This window comes from Culex quinquefasciatus, chromosome 3 (genome assembly GCF_015732765.1).
Source record: "Culex quinquefasciatus strain JHB chromosome 3, VPISU_Cqui_1.0_pri_paternal, whole genome shotgun sequence".
NCBI lineage: Eukaryota > Metazoa > Arthropoda > Insecta > Diptera > Culicidae > Culex > Culex quinquefasciatus.
In genome coordinates, this window is record NC_051863.1 from 76,335,242 (window position 1) to 76,355,601 (window position 20,360).

Consider the following 20,360-nt stretch of genomic DNA (forward strand, 5'->3'; position numbering starts at 1 on the left):
TGTATAAAAAAGGTCTGTACCAATATTCATTGTATTGAATCCCCGCGCGCGCTCCGGGCACCGGGCATTTCCGCTTGACCGCGTTCGGGGAAATGGCATTCAGGGAAATGGCATTCAGGGAAATGACTATTCAGGGATATGACTAATCGGGTAAGTGGCATTCGGGATTGTGGCCCATTCGGGAAAATGGCATTCGGGGATGTGGACGATTAGGAGAAATGGGAAATTCGGGTAAATGGAATTCGGCGAAATGACTATTAGGGGAAGTGTCTTTTCGGGGAAGTGGCATTCGGGGAAATGTCCCTTCGGTAATATGGGTTTCGGGGAAATGTCATAGATTCCCAATCCTAGCAAAAAGGGAAAACCACAACCGACGGATTCTCTCTTAATTTACCTTTCCTTGATTGTTAATCTCTCTTTCAGTCTTCCCCACCGCAAACCAAAGAATCTGCCCGCAAATGATGGACTATCTCGGTGCGGGAAGTGAAGATAAGCTCCCCATCTGAATGGAAGAGCTCAGCCATAAAAGGGATGCACTTTTTGCAGTTCAAGTGATTACATTCATTGAATATATCAAAGTCCTTTCGTCGTCAGCACCGCTCCATTGTGATGTGACGAAGGAAGCAAGAAAGGCTCTTTATCCATCGTCAACGATGTTCTTCCGTTCTTGGCGCTGAGCCACACATAGTTTGGAAGTGGAACTTCACCACGTGTCTCAAGGATCGCAGGGATCTCCGAAGAAAGCGCTCTGCTTGTTGACACTTGCCACAGAATGGTGGCTTCAATTATGCAACTCCTGAACGGTTTTCTAATTTGAAATTCAAATTAAGATATGTACTGTGTATCGGATGGTAGCCAACTTCCATCTTATGGATCTGTTCCTGTGGTCACAATAACTAACTTTGGTAGATGTTATTCGGATGATTAGTTACTGTATACTGTGGTCATCGTAAATAATTCTAGTATGTGGGCAGATTATTCAAACAGAGTAAGTCTTTTGCAGATCTTTGAGAAATTGATTTATTCCCCGTCAAGAAGCTTTTTCTATCTTTGATAAGCAAGTATAATTGTAGTGAACAAAGCACAATTTATTTTCCGCTTGAAAAAATCAGACATTTAACCGCTTCTAATTCCCAGAAGACTGAGCTAAATAAATCTAATGATTTACGAGAATTCGCAGTTTGGTCAAAGTTTCCGAACAAAACAAACAAATTAGTCTTTATGTTTGACTCGGTTTCACTTATCCACAAGCAGCTCACAATTCAAAGGGGAAATTTTTCCTGACTGGTCGCGGAACGATAAACTTTTGCCAAGCGTATGCAAATAGTGAAACTGACAAAAAAAAGCATATTGAACTTTCACAACAATTTTTCCCATAAGGTATGAGCGCGCCGTGGGAGTTTTTTTTATGTTTCCCACCGTGCTGACGGAAATATCGTGAAAAGTTGTAACGAAAATAATGCGGATGATTTTAGCTTGATGAAAGCTGGTTGAATATATGAAAATTGTTTTTTTCATAGTCATGAATGCAACGGTCAAATGAAATAAAAAGGATGTTTTTATTAAACCAGAATTAAGGCTGACCTTTTTGTCTGGTAATCCGCACTCGTGGCAATTTTCCCTCAGTGATTTTTTGAACGCTCCAGAATCACCAGAAAACAAGTGAACCTGTGGCAAAAGCAAATAGTTGATGATAGATTGATTTTTTTCTGGAATTGTTTACTGGGTGTGTATTTTTATTTATGTATAGTTTATATTCATAATATTTGGAAACGGTATAAGCGATAGTGTGTTAAAACACAAAAAAAACATCGAAGCTTATTAAATTTGAAACAGATGTGTAGAGGTTTGCACTTAATTTAATTGGTAATAAAATGGTGATAGAAACAAATTCTTTCACAATCTTAATACTTTTGTTTCAGAAATAGCTTTCTGGGAAAATTCAGATCAAATTCGGCCTGACTGACACTAAATAGCTTTTATCTTCTCAATGGTGAACGTTTAAAGGGAATCGCTTGACATTTAATTTCCGATCGGGCGCAATTTGTGACGCCACATGCCGGCAATTTTATTTTTTGATTTTGATGGCGAAATTTGCCAGCCAATATTTTCCCTCCCTTTGGTTGCTTCCTGTTTCTGTCGGTGAGTTATCTCCCAAAAGGTTCGTACAAAGCGCTGGTGGATTCAGGATGTGGAAAATATGTGCGATTGACGAGTGAATAGACCTCGTTTACAGGAATATCCGGGAGTTTTACAATTTTTGCCTAAAGTGGTGCTTCAAAATGGTTCGCTGATGAACAAATAAAATGGTTTCACAAAATTGTAAATTAAGCCGAACCATAGAAATGTATTAATAAGGCGGTTATAGACCAAAGCCATGAACTGAATTAATGAGAGATTTAATTTTCACTGATAGTATTTATTCTCTCATGGATCTTCTATTGAGTGAATTACAGTATGTAAAAAAAGTATTTACACCCCTTGGGCACTATGCACATTTTGTGATGAAACATGTAAAAAAAATTAAAGTTTGACAGAAACCTAGTACTACGTTTTGTTCAGAAACTCATGCCAAACATTTTACTACAAAAAGCTCATGAAAAGATGATTTCTATAAAAAGTTATATAACAAATACTATTACGAAAATAAAAAAGGTGCAAAAAAAGTTTGTACACCTTTCGAAAAATTAACATAAATAATGTTATTTGTTGACAAATCACCATAAATCCAGTCTCCCAACTCCAAATAGGCATCCTTGACTGATTAAAAGAAGAATTTGGATTGAATATAAAGTTTACTAACTACTTAGTATACAGCAATTCCATTTGAAAAGAGCCTAAACCAAAAAAAAAGTTCTCCGATCGGGCTCAAAATTTTTCTGGGGGTTCCTTGGCCAAAATAATTAGACCCGTATTTTTTTGTTTGGCCATTAGGGTGGCCTACATCGTGCTAGGGTGGTTCAAAAAATGGCAATTTTCGTCATTTTCGCAAAAACCACTTTTTCTAAAAATCATATCTCCGCGCCATTTCATCCGATTTTAGCTGTCTTAGACGCAAAGAAAGGTGATGAGTTTGGCTATTTGGGAAAAATAGTAAAAGTTCAAAAATCTAGCTTAACTATTGAAAAGTCGTATGAAAACTTAAAATGGCGTTTTGACCGTGTCTGGACCAAAGAGCCTATGTCTGAAAATATTTTTATCGGATTCCTCGGAAAATTTCACATAACATATCAAAATTGGCGATGTCGAACCGTACGTTTCGAGATATGATTTTTGAAAAAAAAACTGCGTTTTCGACGCGCCACGCGCAAAAACGGGAAAATGACGAAATCGGCAAAAATCAACTTTTTCCACTAAAACTGCGATAACTTTAAAATTTCAGCGATGACCTATAGATGTTATGGTACCAAAAGTTGCGTCTCTCAATTACGAAAATTTTGGTACCCAGACATGTATAGGTCATCGCTGAAATTTTAAAGTTATCGCAGTTTTAGTGGAAAAAGTTGAATTTTTGCCGATTTCGTCATTTTCCCGTTTTTGCGCGTGGCGCGTCGAAAACGCAGTTTTTTTCAAAATCATATCTCGAAACGTACGGTTCGACATCGCCAATTTTGATATGTTATGTGAAATTTTCCGAGGAATCCGATAAAATATTTTCAGACATAGGCTCTTTGGTCCAGACACGGTCAAAACGCCATTTTAAGTTTTCATACGACTTTTCAATAGTTAAGCTAGATTTTGGAACTTTACTATTTTTCCCAAATAGCCAAACTCATCACCTTTCTTTGCGTCTAAGACAGCTAAAATCGGATGAAATGGCGCGGAGATATGATTTTAGAAAAAGTGGTTTGCGAAAATGACGAAAATTGCCATTTTTGAACCACCCTAGCACGATGTAGGCACCTAATGGCCAAACAAAAAAATACGGGTCTAATTATTTTGGCCAAGGAACCCCCAGAAAAATTTTGAGCCCGATCGGAGAACTTTTTTTTTGGTTTAGGCTCTTTTCAAATGGAATTGCTGTATAAAAGTTTATATAACTCTGGAAATTCTATATAAAACTTATCTAAACCTAATTTTGCAAACTTTTAATTCAACTAAATGTCAATATATTACCATATAATTGCTAAATAAACATTTTGGAGTGGGTATAACACCGTTTTGGGGGTATTTGTATCGATAGAATAGATTTTTCGTTGAAATTTCGTACCAACCCGGAATTACGTCGTAGGAAAATCCACCGGCATCCGAAACGGTCCACGATTCACAAGTCAACCTATGTGGAATCGGAAAGGGCATAAAATTTCCTATCTTTTGATACCCATACATCTAGGTTTTCTTTAAAACCTACGTTTTAAAATACCTAAGCAAAAACGTTGTTATGGTTTCGTTTGAACAACCTGCCAAAAATGTATGGAATTTCGTAATTTTTGTTCTCGTGGATCAAACTTACTTTTTTCCCAGGTATTCAAAAACGTAGGTTTTAAAGAAAACCTAGATGTTTGGGTATCAAAAGATCGGAAATTTTATGCCCTTTCCGATTCCACATAGGTTGACTTGTGAATCGTGGACCGGTTCGGATGCAGGCGGATTTTCCTACGACGTAATTCCGGGTTGGTACGAAATTCCAACGAAAAATCTATTCTATCGATACAAATACCCCAAAACGGTGTTATACCCACTCCAAAATGTTTATTTAGCAATTCTATGGTAATATATTGACATTTAGTTGAATTAAAAGTTTGCAAAATTAAGTTTAGATAAGTTTTATATAGAATTTCCAGAGTTATATAAACTTTTATACTAAGTAGTTAGTAAACTTTATATTCAATCCAAATTCTTTTAATCAGTCAAGGATGCCTATTTGGAGTTGGGAGACTGGATTTATGGTGATTTGTCAACAAATAACATTATTTATGTTAATTTTTCGAAAGGTGTACAAACTTTTTTTGCACCTTTTTTATTTTCGTAATAGTATTTGTTATTTAACTTTTTATAGAAATCATCTTTTCATGAGCTTTTTGTAGCAAAATGTTTGGCATGAGTTTCTGAACAAAACGTAGTACTAGGTTCCTGTCAAACTTTAAATTTTTTACATGTTTCATCACAAAATGTGCATAGTGCCCAAGGGGTGTAAATACTTTTTTTACATACTGTATGTGTGCAATGTTAGTGAGGCGTGTGCATTCGAAAAAAAACATCGAATGATTTAATACAGGAAATTCGTCTACAACTTTGTCAGAACGTTATGTTAGATGACAATGAGACAGCCCCATCTCCCTTCCCCTGCAAAATCTAGTTGTAAAATCAGGGGGCAAAACAACCATTTTTCGGAAAAACTTCAAAAATTAAATGGAAATGAAAGTCTACTCAACTAAAAACAATCATAATTTGCTGCATTGATAATCATATTAAATGTCATCATATTAACTCAATTTTCGGCCTGTTTAAAAATATTTAGATTTTGTGAAATTTTTCAATACTGTTTATTTTTCGCCAAAACAACTGGACTAGTGTAAAATGCGCTTTTTTTCATTCGAATATAGAAACCATTCCCTGTACCGGTGGTTGATCACTTATTCATTTGACACTTTTTTAGTTTGTACTTCGTTGGTTGGCCAAAGTCAAACTAAAAAGTGACGAACTGTCACTTTTTACACGGCGCTCACGCACACTATCAAAACAAACGTTTGGTAGTGTGTGTGAATTCCGTGTAAAAGGGGTGTCAAACTAAAACATGCCCCGTTCGTTTGACAACAGTTGGTGTCAAACCATCGGGGTTTGAGTGTAACTTCAATTTTTAAATTGTCGTGTTTTTGCCTTCCCCTCGACTTAGGTCTAAGTCGAGGTACATAAACTTCAAAACATATTCGCAACGGCTTTAATACGAATTACAAAACTCGATATTTTCGAAGTTGGTGTTGGTATGCGCTTCAATTTTGTCAGGGTTGGGCCCCGAACACGCTCTACTCAACAGAATTGTTTTTGCCTTCCTCACCTTACTGAGGAAAGGCTATAAAATCACTCGAAAAATAAATGTATTTAAAAAGATATGTTAAAAAAAATGTTTCATGTTAAATAAAAATTATGCTAAAAAGGGTGGTTTTTTATGAAACCCTCACAAGTTATATATTTTTAGAAAGGTTCTGAAATGACCTTTTTTGTGGAGTAAGAATTTTCAAGATATGACTTACCTATCTTAAATTACAAGCAGTTTAAAAAATGGTCTGAATTCACATAACCTCAACTGGTCGGGTCTGATCGCCACGAAAAAGCCGTGTAGAGGGATGCCATTTTCCTCAAAGGCCATGTCTGTATATTCTTGACAAAAAGTCTGTAGGTAGTCTGTTTTTTTTTACTCATCACTTATTTTTATTAGGACCTCTTAGGTGCTGCGAACGTTAGGGGAGATCCATAAACATCTGGATACTTTAGGGGGGTTGGAATCTTTATAAATGAGAGGAAGGCACCAACCACCTAAAGGTGGATTAAGTAAGGTTTTTTTTTAATTTCCTGCCAATCAGTAAAATTGTAAATTTCGGGTTTCAATGGAATTGAATCATCCATGCAAATGCAGTCACGCGCATCTTTTTATTTTTGCTACTCCCATAGAAAATTTTGGGTGCGCGTGATTACTTAAGATGATTTCATATTATTATATTCGAAATTTCCCTTTTTTTTATTTTCACCGGAAATTTTCAAAAAGCTCAAATCAATCAGAATTTGACGAAAATAATGCGTTGACTTGCTGAGAAATTAAAACAAAATTTTTTAAATGGGATTTAACTCGTAAAAAAAGATTTTTTCAAAAATGTCACTTTTTGAGGCGTTTTGGCCACTGAAGCGTTTATTTTCAACATCATTGGCGTGTAGGCCAGATCCTTGCGCATCTTGTGGTATATATGACATTGTCATTTTTGTTACATCCTAGTACTGACATCAACTTCAAAAATGTTATGTTATGTTATTTTTCTAATAATAATTGAATTTACCAAATAATACTAAAATTCAAATTTTATTTAAATCTAGAAAATTCAATGTTTTTCATAAATCAATATTCTAAATGACTACCCAGGTAGACGGTAATAGCAAAATTCATGCCATTTTAATAACAAATACTGAAAGTGTTATAGAACCTTCTTGAAAAATCAATTTTTGCATAAGAGTTTAATAACAGTTTATGTTATCATAACAAAACTTGTTAATGGGATTAGTGCGCTGACTACGGGGATGCGCTGTCTTGTTTTTGCATGCTCATTTTCATTTCTTTTGTGTCGCTGTTTGTGTGCTTGGGTGCGTGGTTATTATATATAGGTGAAGGGATTTTATTAAACGATCATTAATTGCATTATTATATTTAATTGATTATATAACCACACTATATTTTACACTTAACACATTATACAAAACACATATGAAACTGTGAACAGGAGCGTTTGGTACGGTATGTCCACGCATCCTTCCTCCCCTGTAGATTCTGTGAAATGTGCTCCGTTCACAGAATCTGTCTCTGCGGTTAATGCAACGCAGTAGGCCTGGCCGCTTTAATTTATGCAATACATCTTCGGGGTTACTCAAGTGTACTGCAATAATTAATATTGACAAGAAAGAACTTGGGGCGTAATCTAACCCCAAGTTCTTCCAGGATGCTTTCTTCGGACTGGCTGCGCTTGTGTTCGATTAGATTAGATTAGATTAGATTCATAACAAAACTTGTTAATGGTCTGACATTGGTTGAAAGCCAAAACAACTTAGGAATTACATTTTATGGTATGAGAGAATACCTCCAACTGTTATTGGGATGATCGGATTAGATGTTAAAATAACAAAAAAATAACAACAAAGATTCGTTCGAAGAGTAACTAAAAGTGTTATTAGCCAGTAAAAATAACAACCCAATAACAAAAAATTAATAACGACGAATAACAAATCTTGTTATAAATAACATAAAATGTTTTTGGCCTAGTATTTTCAAATAACAAACAATGTTATTCCCAAGTTATTAACGTCTGCTTGGGTATGCATATTAGTAAGTAAGGTCAGCTATGGTTTTGTAAATAGTCAACATTTTTTTTGGTGGAATTTTCAGTTCGAATTAGATGTTACGTAATATGGAACAGACATTTTTGAAGCAGTGTTTAGCTGTTCTTGATAAAATAGTCTTGGAATGCAGTATTTTGTTTAAAAAAGAGATTAACTTTTACTTGTGACATAGCAAGAGAATGGCCTGATCAAGACCACAAAAGAGTCCCTAATTTTAGGGTGTTCCGAATATGTGGAACGTCCTCACATAAATTGGAAAAAAATGCAAAAAAGTGTTCCTTTGAGTAAAAAAGGTGCAGGTGGTTATGTTCTACATGACCAATAAGACAAAGAACTTTGTACAAAACTCTAAAAAATCATTCTATTCTATCCCCCCCCCCAGAAAAAAACGACATCCGGAAACCATGGACCTTACAACCACTATCGAAATGGCAAATTTCATGTCCAGTCTCCAAAACGATATTGCCCCAAGTCGCATGGTTCGATGAAGGTCCCCGGTAGAACCTTCCCTCAGGGCAATGGCCACTCCAGTTTGTGGCCAATCCTGTCAAAATGGCCATTTTCATTACCAGTATCAAAAACCATGAATTTTGATACCCATATTGACCCAAGCCGCATGGTTCGATAAAAGTCCCCCCGGTAGAACCTTCCCCAGAGCACTGGCCACTCCGGGTGTGGCCAATATCCTACCAGATTGGTCCCAACCCCATTGCCCTAAATCATTCTGGTTTTCGGGTGACCGTCCAACAATCTTTATAAGAACAGAATTCCTCCCAAGTTGGTGCACAACCTGTGTCTATCAATGTGTGGGTTGTGTGTGTCTGAGCAATAAAATTACCACCGTGGATCCGTCTTTGACGAAACCTCGTAAGGTACTGAAATTTTCTGAGGCTATCTGTTAGCTTAAATAGTTCGCATGAAATGTGGCAACCATGTAGGGCGTCCATTTTTCCCGGGTTTTGAATTTCCCGGGAAACGGGAAAAATATTTTTGGAATCCCGGGAATTCCCGGGATCCCGGGAAATTTTTGAATCAGTAATAAAATCTATGTTTCATTATATTTGTTATGTTTTCAAGCTTAAAATCATTGAATTAGCTTAATAATATCAAATGGTTATAATCCTCACTTCAATCTAAACAAAGACGACAGTTTTAAAATAGCTTAAAAGATTTTTTTTGTCTTTGTGGTGTTTAGGATTTTATATCAACTACTATTTTTAATTCCAGTATGATTAATCATTTTTTTATTTGCGAATCAAATTACATAATTCTTTTTTTTTGAAAAGGTCCAATAAGCTTTGGTTTTCCATATGTTTATAGGACCTATTCAAAAAAACTTTGGAATTCTTTCATATTTTTTTTCTTTTATATATATTTTATATGACATGACTAAAACAGCTAGAAAACAAACAACGACAATAAATAAAATGATACCAGTCAATGTAAAATTTTAGATAAGTTTTGAATTCATTGTTTTATATAAAACATATTTTACAAATTATCTTCAAGTTACTACCGCCAACCGAGGGAAAATCAGAACTACAGTCTAAATAGGTACAGGAGATTTTAGAGCAATACATTTGGAAGTACAAATTGTTTTGTTCTGTTACTGTTTCAACCGAAGTAATCCAAAACGTCGTGCAAATATTTTTTGCTTTAATAGCTGTATTTATTCGTTACATTTGTACGTATTTGCCCTGGATGCCGGTGTTTGATTATAAATAATTTGATATGAGATTGTTTTTTTTTAATTTAAAATCGAAAATATACGTAAATATATCCAGTTTTTCAAAAAAATAAAATAATAGAGAAAAAAATGTAAAGCTCTAGGCATTTTGCGGACCTGGTAATTCAAATTTTAATATTTTTTCCTTAAATGCCAATTTAATGCTGAGATTTGCTGAAAACAAATTTTAATTCATTTTATTGTTCTACTATTTTCACAACCAAATCTGAATTTCCAGACCAAAATATGATTTTTCTTTTTTCAATTTCGGGAATTCCCGGGACAAATTATAGAAAATCCCGGGATTCGGGAATTCCCGGTTTAGGAAAAATCCCGGGATTTTTGTCCCGGGAATTCCCGGGATGGACGCACTACAACCATGGTGCAACATTCTCGCGTGAAAGTTCCACGACAGCAAGAGAAAAAGCAAAATTTGCACCATGTTGCCACATTTCATGCGAACTATTTAAGCTAGCACTTAGCCTCAGAAAATTTCAGTACCTTACGAGGTTTCGTCAAAGACGGATCCACGGTGGTAATTTTATTGCTCAGACACACACAACCCACACATTGATAGACACAGGTTGTGCACCAACTTGGGAGGAATTCTGTTCTTATAAAGATTGTTGGACGGTCACCCGAAAACCAGAATGATTTAGGGCAATGGGGTTGGGACCAATATGGTAGGATATTGGCCACACCCGGAGTGGCCAGTGCTCTGGGGAAGGTTCCACCGGGGACTTTTATCGAACCATGCGACTTGGGGCAATATGGGTATCAAAATTCATGGTTTTTGAAACTGGAAATGAAAATGGCAATTTAGACCGGATTTTTCACACCCGGAGTGGCCAGTGCCCTGCGGAAGGTTCTACCGGGGGGGCATTAATCGAACCATGCGACTTGATGCAATATGGGTATCAATCAGCGTACCCATATTACCCCTAGTCGTATAGTTCGGTAAATGTCCCCCCGGTAGGACCTTCCTCCAAGGCAATGGCCACTCCGGTTGTGGCCAATCCGGTCAAAATGGTCATTTTTATTACAAGTTTCAAAAACCATGATTTTTGATACCCATATTGCCCCAAGTCGTATGGTTCGATTAATGTCCCCCCGGTAGAACCTTCCCGAGGGCACTGGCCACTCCGGTCAAAATGGCCATTTTCATTACCAGTTTCAAAAACCATGGATTTTGATACCCTTACTGTCCCAAGTTGTATCGTTCGATTAATGTCCTCCCGGTAGAACCTTCCCGAGGGCACTGGCCACTCCGAGTGTGGCCAATCCGGTCAAAATGGGCATTTTCATTACCAGTTTCAAAAACCATGAATTTTGATACCCATATTGCCCCAAGTCGTATGGTTCGATTAATGTCCCCCCGGTAGAACCTTCCCGAGGGCATTGGCCACTCCGGGTGTGGCCAATCCGTTCCGGTAGAACCTTCCCGAGGGCACTGGCCGCTCCGGGTGTGGTAAATCCGGTTAAAATGGCCAATTTCAATAACAGTTTCAAAAACCATGAATTTTGATACCAATATTGCCCCAAGTCGTATGGTTCGATTAATGTCTCCCCGGTAGAACCTTCCCGAGGGCACTGGCCACTCCGAGTGTGGCCAATCCGGTCAAAATGGCCATTTTCATTACCAGTTTCAAAAACCATGAATTTTGATACCCATATTGCCCCAAGTCGTATGGTTCGATTAATGTCCCCCCGGTAGAACCTTCCCGAGGGCATTGGCCACTCCGGGTGTGGCCAATCCGGTCCGGTAGAACCTTCCCGAGGGCACTGGCCGCTCCGGGTGTGGTAAATCCGGTTAAAATGGCCAATTTCAATAACAGTTTCAAAAACCATGAATTTTGATACCAATATTGCCCCAAGTCGTATGGTTCGATTAATGTCTCCCCGGTAGAACCTTCCCGAGGGCACTGGCCACTCCGGATGTGACCAATCCGGTCCGGTAGAACCTTCCCGAGGGCACTGGCCGCTCCGGGTGTGGTAAATCCGGTTAAAATGGCCATTTTCAATAACAGTTTCAAAAACCATGAATTTTGATACCCATATTGCCCCAAGTCGTATGGTTCGATTAATGTCCCCCCTGTAGAACCTTCCCGAGGGCACTGGCCACTCCGGGTGTGGCCAATATCCTACCAGATTGGTCCTATTCCCATTACTCCAAATCATTCTGGTTGTCCGTTGACCGTCCTAACAATCTTCATTAGAACAGAATTCCTCCCAATGTAGTGCACAAACTGTGTCTTTCAATGTGTGCGTGTGTGTGTGTGAGCAATAAAATTACCACCGTGGATCCGTCTTTGATGAAACCACGGAAGGCACTGAAATTTTCTGAGGCTAAGTGCTAGCTTAAATAGTTTGCATGAAATGTGGCAACAGTGGTGCAACATTCTCGCGTGACAGTTCCACGAAAGCAGAAGGCAAGGCAACATTTGTGAAGTGCTCTCAGCCAATCAGCAGCCGGGATTTTTCCTTCATTCATTTTTTATTTTCATCTTAACTTTTGAATACTTTAACAAAGTTTTATCAACTTTGTGAGGTAGTCAACTTGTACTTTAAGACTTCCCCTTTCGTTTGGTGGGTAAAACATAAAGATTGTTTGAATGGGGGGGGAAGATATAAGCATTTGAAAAACGACAGAAAATCGTTACACTTTCGCTTCGCGAAATTTTGGATTGACACCCGTAGACAGTGCCCTTAGGACAAAGTTCTTTGTCAAAAAGAATTCAATTTCTATTCATTTATGCCTTTGTGGTATGGTAAAGAGATGTCACTTTTTCTACATTTTCAAACAAAATCAAATACATTCAGGTATAAACAAATCATAGCATTCAATAGAATTGTCTCAAAAATACATCGTAGTAATTTCACTATCTAGCCACAAGCTTAAGTTAATTGTTAATCATCAAAACGTACGGCAGGATAGCGCAATGATATCGATTTGAGTTCATCCAAATAGTTTTGATTATGTAAAACAAAATTATTCAGGATGAGTAAATTTAGAATACTCGCAACAGAAGAAACCTGTTTCTATATGTTATCCCAATAGTTTACCCTTTCTGACACTCTGTGTTGTTTATACTAAAGTCAATCGTTTTACGGCGCCAACCAGAATGGTCGTAAACCAATGTTTGTGCTACAAATAATACTTTTCCCAAGAGAGATACACTTGACTGGTTCCACTTACTTCGAGCCTTTCGCTTGGTCTTGGTCAGGAACTGCAGGTAATCCTTGTAGCTGGTTTCGGTCTCGTCAAAGTTGTGCGAGAAGTAATCCGTCGTGTTCAGCGCCCGGAAGATCGACGAAATGGCCATCGAGCAGTCCGAGTGTCCTTTTCCTTTGTTCTCATCGTTGTCATGGTAGATGAACGCCTGTACGGTCCAGTTGAAGTGCCTACGGATCTCGCGGACGGCCAACCCGGTATCACTGTAGCTGCCCATCATCCGCGTCAGGGTCGGGTAGTTCGGTTTGATCGAGAACGCATCGGTGAGGCCACCGGTGGTTAGGATCGGAATTCCCCAGACCGAGTTGTACCGGGCGATCGGAGCGATCACGTAATCGCAGATGGGCCCGAAGAATACGTCTAATAATAAAAGAAGGAGGGGCGTTCGATGAAGGGAACGTTGTTTACCGGCGTTGGTACCACAAGCGTAACGCCGTCCGGATCGAATCGAATGAAATTGTTAATCATCACTTTACTCATTCTGTGATGAAGTGGCAAAGATAGACACCAGCTGTGCTCTTGGCAGTAAGTTCTGGTCGTGCTTAATTTCTATTATTCAATTTTCGCGACCGTGCTCTATTGGCAGCAATCTTGGACGGATTAAGATTTACGACCTTTTCCAAACTCAAATCATCACCTCGTAAATTTGTTTGGCAAATAATGCTTTAATGAGCTAGATTTCTTATTTAGATGCTTTGAATTGTTGAGAAAGCAATCAAATAGTTAAGAAATATTTAACCCAAGATCAAATTTCAAGAGGCGTCAAGCACATACATGGCTCGCCTATGAATTGTGCTAATTAGGATTGCCACTTCCAGCTTAATCGAATTTTCCGTGATAAGAGAGCGTGTAATTGGACACATCGAATCTCGATCCTTTTTCGGCCCTCCAAATCTACCTTTTCACACAATGCTACCAACACGCAAAGGTTATCGATTTCTCCCATGGGCAAAAAATGGCGCTTTTCCTCCTTTCCCAAGGCGGCACTTGATTAGGAAACGCTCAAGTATGCAATCCTAGCGTCAGAATTCCGAGAAGAACCACCCCCACTGCTGCTGGCGAGAGAATCCGAAGTGAGGCAAAAAAAAAGCTCTCAAGTTGTTATGGTAGCCAATCTCAAATCTCGACGACGACGACGACGACGAGGGATTATGAAACCTCGGCCGGCCGGCTGACAAGTGTCATCGAGGTGACGACTTCAAAATTACGCTGGCCATCACAGCGTGAAAGTGGATTTGGGTTCTTATCAGGGTTGTCTGCGGTGGAAAGTGACTATAATGGGCTTATTGTGATTTAATTTTGACAAGTTAGCGAGTGAAAAATGACATAGAGACTTTGCACTTTCAATTTTGATATTTTTTTTTTGTTTTACGTATTGGATATTACTAAATATATATGACAGGAAATTCAATGACAATGTGTCTTTCTAGTTTCAAAAGGAGTATTAATACATTAAAATACAATTTTTGGATATTATGATTCAGCTATTCCACCTCAAACAAGCAGGATCAAAATCAACAGTGCTCCGATTTGGCTCAAATTTGGCTTGGGAGTTCCGAAATAATTAGCGTCAATTTCCCCAGACACCACATATAAATAAAATAATGCCTCCGGTTCGAATGAACACAATTAAACTTGCCAGATTAAGTTCTGGTGTGGTTCCCCTTGTAGGGCATACCCATTGGGAATCTCACGCCAAATTTCAGCTCATTTGGCTGAAAACTGGTTTGTCTCAAGCTGGTTCAAGTTTACATGGAAATTACTATGGGATTTTTTTTAAATTTTCGTTCATTCGCTCCTGTAGGCCTGGGGAAAACATGTAGAAACTTCTAGGATGGCCAGAAATGAGCGGAATCGTCTGGACTTTCCCTAAGAGACCAGGTCGATTCGTTCAACCCCCATCGAGCTCAACGGCAATACATCCGGGGTTTTCGGAACCAACGAGTTTCCCCAGAAAAGCATCACATTTTCCTTAGCATGCTATGAATGCTTGATGAACACCGCGACGCCACATGTCAAACAGCTTCCACGTGTACTAGCATCGGAATTACACAATGTTTAGTATAAGAGAACATTTATGTATCCATATTTTAAAATAAGTTTAGATCGGGTTTCAACCGATTTACCTCGTGCACGTTCTTTAAATAACATAAGCGACTGATTCAAAAACAATCAAACATTAGTTTGTTTTAGAATAAAATGCAAATTTGTGCTTGGACTAACCCCTAAAGTTGCCATGTTTCGTTGCCATGTTTCCCCTAAAACACATCCGAAGCTCAGCAACTGAAATTAAAAGCTTTTTCATTGTTTCAAACAGCCATCTCGTTCCCCTTCGTTTCAACAACTTGCTCATCCATTTAACGTCATGATTCGAATTCCCGGACGCTTCGAAACCCGGACACCTCATCTTGTTTTATCAATTATTTGGATATAAGATCACATTATAAATGTCAAAAATAGGTTATTTGATGAATTCGAACATCTACTTTCACTTAAAGTTTGTTTGAACGCTGTAGTTAATGTCAAAACAATTAAATAAAATAAAATTATAAGATTACCAATAATGCGAAACATTTCACGTGAAATGTTTCATAGGCGTCCGAAGCACCGAGAAGGCAAAGCATAAATTTATGGTTTTGATTTCCTTAAATTCAAGCAAATTTTTATGTAAAATATCGATTGTTTTCATGTTAACAGCTTATTTGAGACCTAAAGAATGCCATTCACTAACATTTCAGTCCAAATTTGTGCGATTCATTAGCAAAAAGGAGTGTCCGGAATTCGAAGCAAAAGTGTCCGGATTTCGAATCAGCTTTTATCAGTGTCCGGGATTCGAAGCACAACAAGTCTTTTTAATTATCAAATTCTGATGAAAAATTGATAGAAAAGAGATATGTTGCATGCATTCTCTTAAAACTGACTGTTAATACTACATCCTGAATATATTTCTTCATTTTTAACTTATTACATGATTTTTTGTCAGCTATAACAAAAATTATATGCTACTAAGTGTCCGGATTTCGAATCATGACGTTACCACCCGAATGATTTTACATCACCCCGCATGCAGCCACGTGTAACTAACAAAATCGTAATGCTACCGGTGCTGCTGTAGTGGCAAATCCTCTAATTGAAAATCGTTGTTGTGTGGTTTATTAGGGGGAAGCCATTTTTAGGCGATGTTATATCGGGCCAATAAATTTCATTCGATTCGATCGGTGCTGGACCACGTGCCCAGCCCAACCCACCTGGTTTGCGCTTGAGAAAAATGTCAAACGCGCCGAGTGCACCGTACGTGGACGAGCATTGCGTGTCGCGGTAATCGATTTCGATTCGCACGTTCCGCAGCACCCCTTCCGGGCCGGTGACGACCCGGGTGGCCATCTCGATGACGGGCCGAATGGTGGACAGAATGCGGACGTCCCGCCGGTTTCGCGGTTTCTCCGGCAGGAGGATGGCGAACTTGACGTGGGGCGGTTCGCTGTGAGTTCCGATGGCGGAATGTCGCCGGAGGGCGGCCACCATCGGAGAGGGTCCGACCGAGGAGTAGGTGGCCTGTGTGGAGTTGAGGTCATCGTCTATTGCGTACTGGTTGCCGGCAGTCTTGGCGTTGAGCGCGAACGAAGGTGAGGATGGTTTGATGTGACGAAGGTTTTTCAACGATTTCGGACTAATCTGCTCGATGACATTGCTGCTATGGTTGACAAACGCGCTGTCGTTGTACTCGTAATGACTACTATCGGCATTGCTGTTGCTTCCATTGCTTGAGGTACGGTACTCACTGCCGGCCAGACTGACCAGCGAGCCTAACAATGATATCACTGATAGCACCAGTGCACGTTTTGATTTGAGCATGATTTGATTCTTAATTAACTTGAGCTGGTTCTCTTCATAGCACATTCACACAGAACAACAACACCAACACACACTTGACTCGTGCCAGCTTCTTCTTTGTACCGACTTAGCATATCACAGTGAAATCTTCTTCTCGTCTTCCTTAATCAAAATACACACAATACACTTTTTAATAGCTCCCTCTTTGGAACCGTATTACAGGAGATTTCTCTTCATCACCGATTCAGCAGTTCCAGCGGTGCCGGAGGAAGCGCCTGTATCACTGCCATTCACTGTTGTCGTCGGAGCAGCCCGCGGATTTGTTCCAGTCAATGAGCAGCGGCCGTCTGTGGCATCGTCTTCGGCGGGGCAGCCTTGCAGCCGGTGGCGGCGGCCTCGACGGTCGCAACGTGGTCGATAGTTTTCCGTGAAACCGTTGCTGCCGTTATCAAATGACCGCATTATGATAATCGCTACTACTACCAGTTGGAGGCTGTCCAAACGCGCTGCTTTTATTGCTTTCCCGAGCCTGGGCCTCGATGTTTTTTTGGCCACACCAAAACCAACCGGCAGCAACTTTAATTTATGGCGGTTTCTCCTGACGATAGTTTTAAAGGAAATAAAACTTTGAACAGGCTTCACCAGGCTTCAACGCCCCGAATCGGTGTCGGTCTGTGGCTGAAAATAGATAATGGACACGCTGTCATCCGTGGAAGTTCAGTTGAGCTGGGAGATTCATTGGTCCAGATCCGGCCAGGCTAGCTCGTCAAACAAACAAATGTCACTTTTAACAGTCGCAGAAACCTTTTGCAACTGCGGCTTGGTTATTCCTTTCACAAATCATTAATCCGTTACCAAAAATCAGGTGTTTCAGCCGAATTTCTCTTTTTTTGCCGGATTCCCCCCACAATATGTGCCAAATATAAATATCCTCCATTTGTGGCATCGAAGAACCGTGAGAGTAAAAATAGTGAGGTAGGGGAACTATACCCTTTCTCAGCCTATTTCTATTATCGGCCTATCAGCACTTCGATCATAAATTACAGCTTATATAAAGTGTTTTTGACTGTTCCAAAGTAATAAATAGCTCAAATAAAAGTGAGCAAGCAACTCTCCATTGTTGAAACATCTGAACATGTTGATTTAATAGCAGAAACGGCAAAAGTGATGAGAATTGGTCGAACGGCTTAGTGTGATTAAAATGGGTATATTTCCCCTAATTAATACGTGTGCGAATTGCTGATTTGCGGTAGCTAGAACATGTACTTATGACGCCGATCGGCATATTAATAATAATTGCTTCTGGCTGATTGGCAAAACGTTGAGGTGACTGTTTTGGCATGATCGCCTGAAGGTGTGAGATTCACACGGTGCATCATCGTAGAAAATCGAACGGAATTGATACCAACCTAGCAGGTGGTTATTCAAATTTACTTATTTAAAGCCCAATAAATCCCTTTTTTTGTTGGCGCAAAATTCATCTTTTTTGAACGACTGAGCAATTCTCTACGTTTTTGCAAATCCTTTTTTTTTAAGTATTAACTTCGCTAACTCTTAGGCAGCAAATTTAAAAAAAAGAAGAGAAAAAAAGGTTTTTTTTAAAGGAATCTAGAAACTAAATTATTCTTATTTAATGTTCTCATTGAACTCAACAGTTTCTCATGGTGGTGCAAAAGAGGTGTGGATGGTGATTCCTTTGGGAACCAACAACGAGAGAGGTACTCCTCAATATTAGCTCCTGAAAAGTGGCAAAAAATGCCTCACGGCAAGAAAAACAGGCGGTCCTCACCAGCAGGATCGGCAGATTTGAAGAAGTTATAGAATGCTAATGCACTACCTGCAAAGTCAGGCAGTTTGAGCAAGGACGCTCAAAATTTGTCTAGAAACCAGTTCGCTACCCTTCCATTCGCTTATGTGCTGATGGACTCAAAATTCTGCTGCCTACCAGAAAGGATTACAACTACGTTCGGGATTTCCTGAACAACACAAAGATTGAATACTACAGCCATGACGATCCAGGTAAACGCCCCATGAAACAGGTCCTCCAGGTGAGTGTGCTGAAAGAAGAGCTCAAAACTCTCAAGTTGAACGTGATCGAAGTCTTCAAGATGACGAGACACAACAAGGACATCGAGTATCGTGATCAACTGTACCTGGTTCATCTCGAGAAAGGATCGACAACGCCGTCTGAGCCGAAAGCCGTTCGGGCCATTTTCAACATCATCGGGACTTGGGAACGTTATCGTCCAGTGCACCGTGACGTGACGCAGTGTTCGAACTGTTTGCAGTTTGGACATGGTGGAAGGAACTGTTTCATCAAGAGTCGTTGTGCAGCCTGCGGAGGTGAGCACAAAACTCAAGCTTGCGAAACAATCAACGAGAACATCGAAACCAAATGCTTCAATTGCGGTGGCAACCATTCGACCAAGAATCGAAGCTGCCCAAAACGAGCTGAGTTTGTAAAAAATAGGCAGCAAGCGACGACGAGGCACCAACCAAATCGCCGCGTCACCTGGAGCGGTTCCAAATCTTCAACCACTGCCGTTGAATCAGCGGCCAAAAGTTGCAGAGAATACAACACCTCCAGGCTTCAGTCAGCAACCGAGGGAAAACCAACCAACACCAACGGGTGAAGGCAGTAGTGACCTGTTTTCACCACAAGAACTTCTGAACATTTTCATCGAGATGACAACAACACTGCGTGGTTGCAAAACTCGTGCGGAACAAGTAAGAACGATTGGAGGATTTATGTTAAAAAACAGTTCGTGGTTTACTCGTTCTAATGATTTTGAATAATTCAAAGAATTTTTATTTTAGTTTTAAGTTAGGATTAGTTGTTAAAGTGATTTTTCTTTTTTACCCAAATGTATTCAATTCAATGCATTCTTAAACAATTTGAAGTAAATAAATGAATGTGAACGAAAAATACAACAAAGATGAGGAGCATTTAGCCATACCACTTAGAATGTAAATGAAATGTAATTATTATAAGAAAGTTCAATAAAGACTTATTTATTTTCAAAAAAAAATTTCTTGCCTGTTTTGATTGTATCAAAACCCGATAAAATTGCTGCGTACGTTTAAGTGGGACATCCAATTTTTCCGGAAATCAGCATTTGCATCTTTTGCTACCGGAAGCTTTAAATGTGGTCAATTATACCAAAAGTTATAAGAAGTTATCTCAATTTTCAGACCAACATTTTTTTTTCAGTTTCGGGAAACCGGGACAAAATTCAACGACAACTAGTAGAACATACCGGAGATTCAAACGTACAATCATGTTACTCCATCAATACTACTTTGTATGATTAATTTGGCCCAATAAGCCATCACTTTATTATGGACCTCTAGTATTCCGGGAATATCGTTTGTATTACCAGTCGGAATGCACGTCCAATAAATCGTTTAGAAATAGTTGCAAATTGTCGGCCAACAGTATCACGTCACCGTTCCCCAATGAATAATCGTCAGTTTATCTGTACGCGCGCGCGAGCCCATTTACAAAGTCTATTAGATTATCATTGT

At 39.2% G+C, this 20,360-nt stretch overlaps 1 protein-coding gene across 2 annotated transcripts in view; it reads right to left on the reverse strand.

Annotated features, from left to right (window-relative positions):
* LOC6032775 (atrial natriuretic peptide receptor 1) overlaps positions 1-20,360 on the reverse strand; it is a 142,535-nt gene that overhangs the window by 48,856 nt on the left and 73,319 nt on the right. Inside the window, exons 2-3 of one of the 2 annotated variants that reach the window (XM_038260420.1) lie at positions 16,250-17,513; positions 12,966-13,361 (exon numbers count right to left, since the gene is read on the reverse strand). The exons of the other annotated variant lie outside the window; for it this stretch is intronic. Of the exons in view, the coding sequence (XP_038116348.1) occupies positions 12,966-13,361; positions 16,250-16,901 (1,048 nt within the window). The 5' untranslated portion in view covers positions 16,902-17,513. The remainder of the gene's footprint in view (positions 1-12,965; positions 13,362-16,249; positions 17,514-20,360) is intronic. 2 annotated transcript variants of the gene reach the window in all.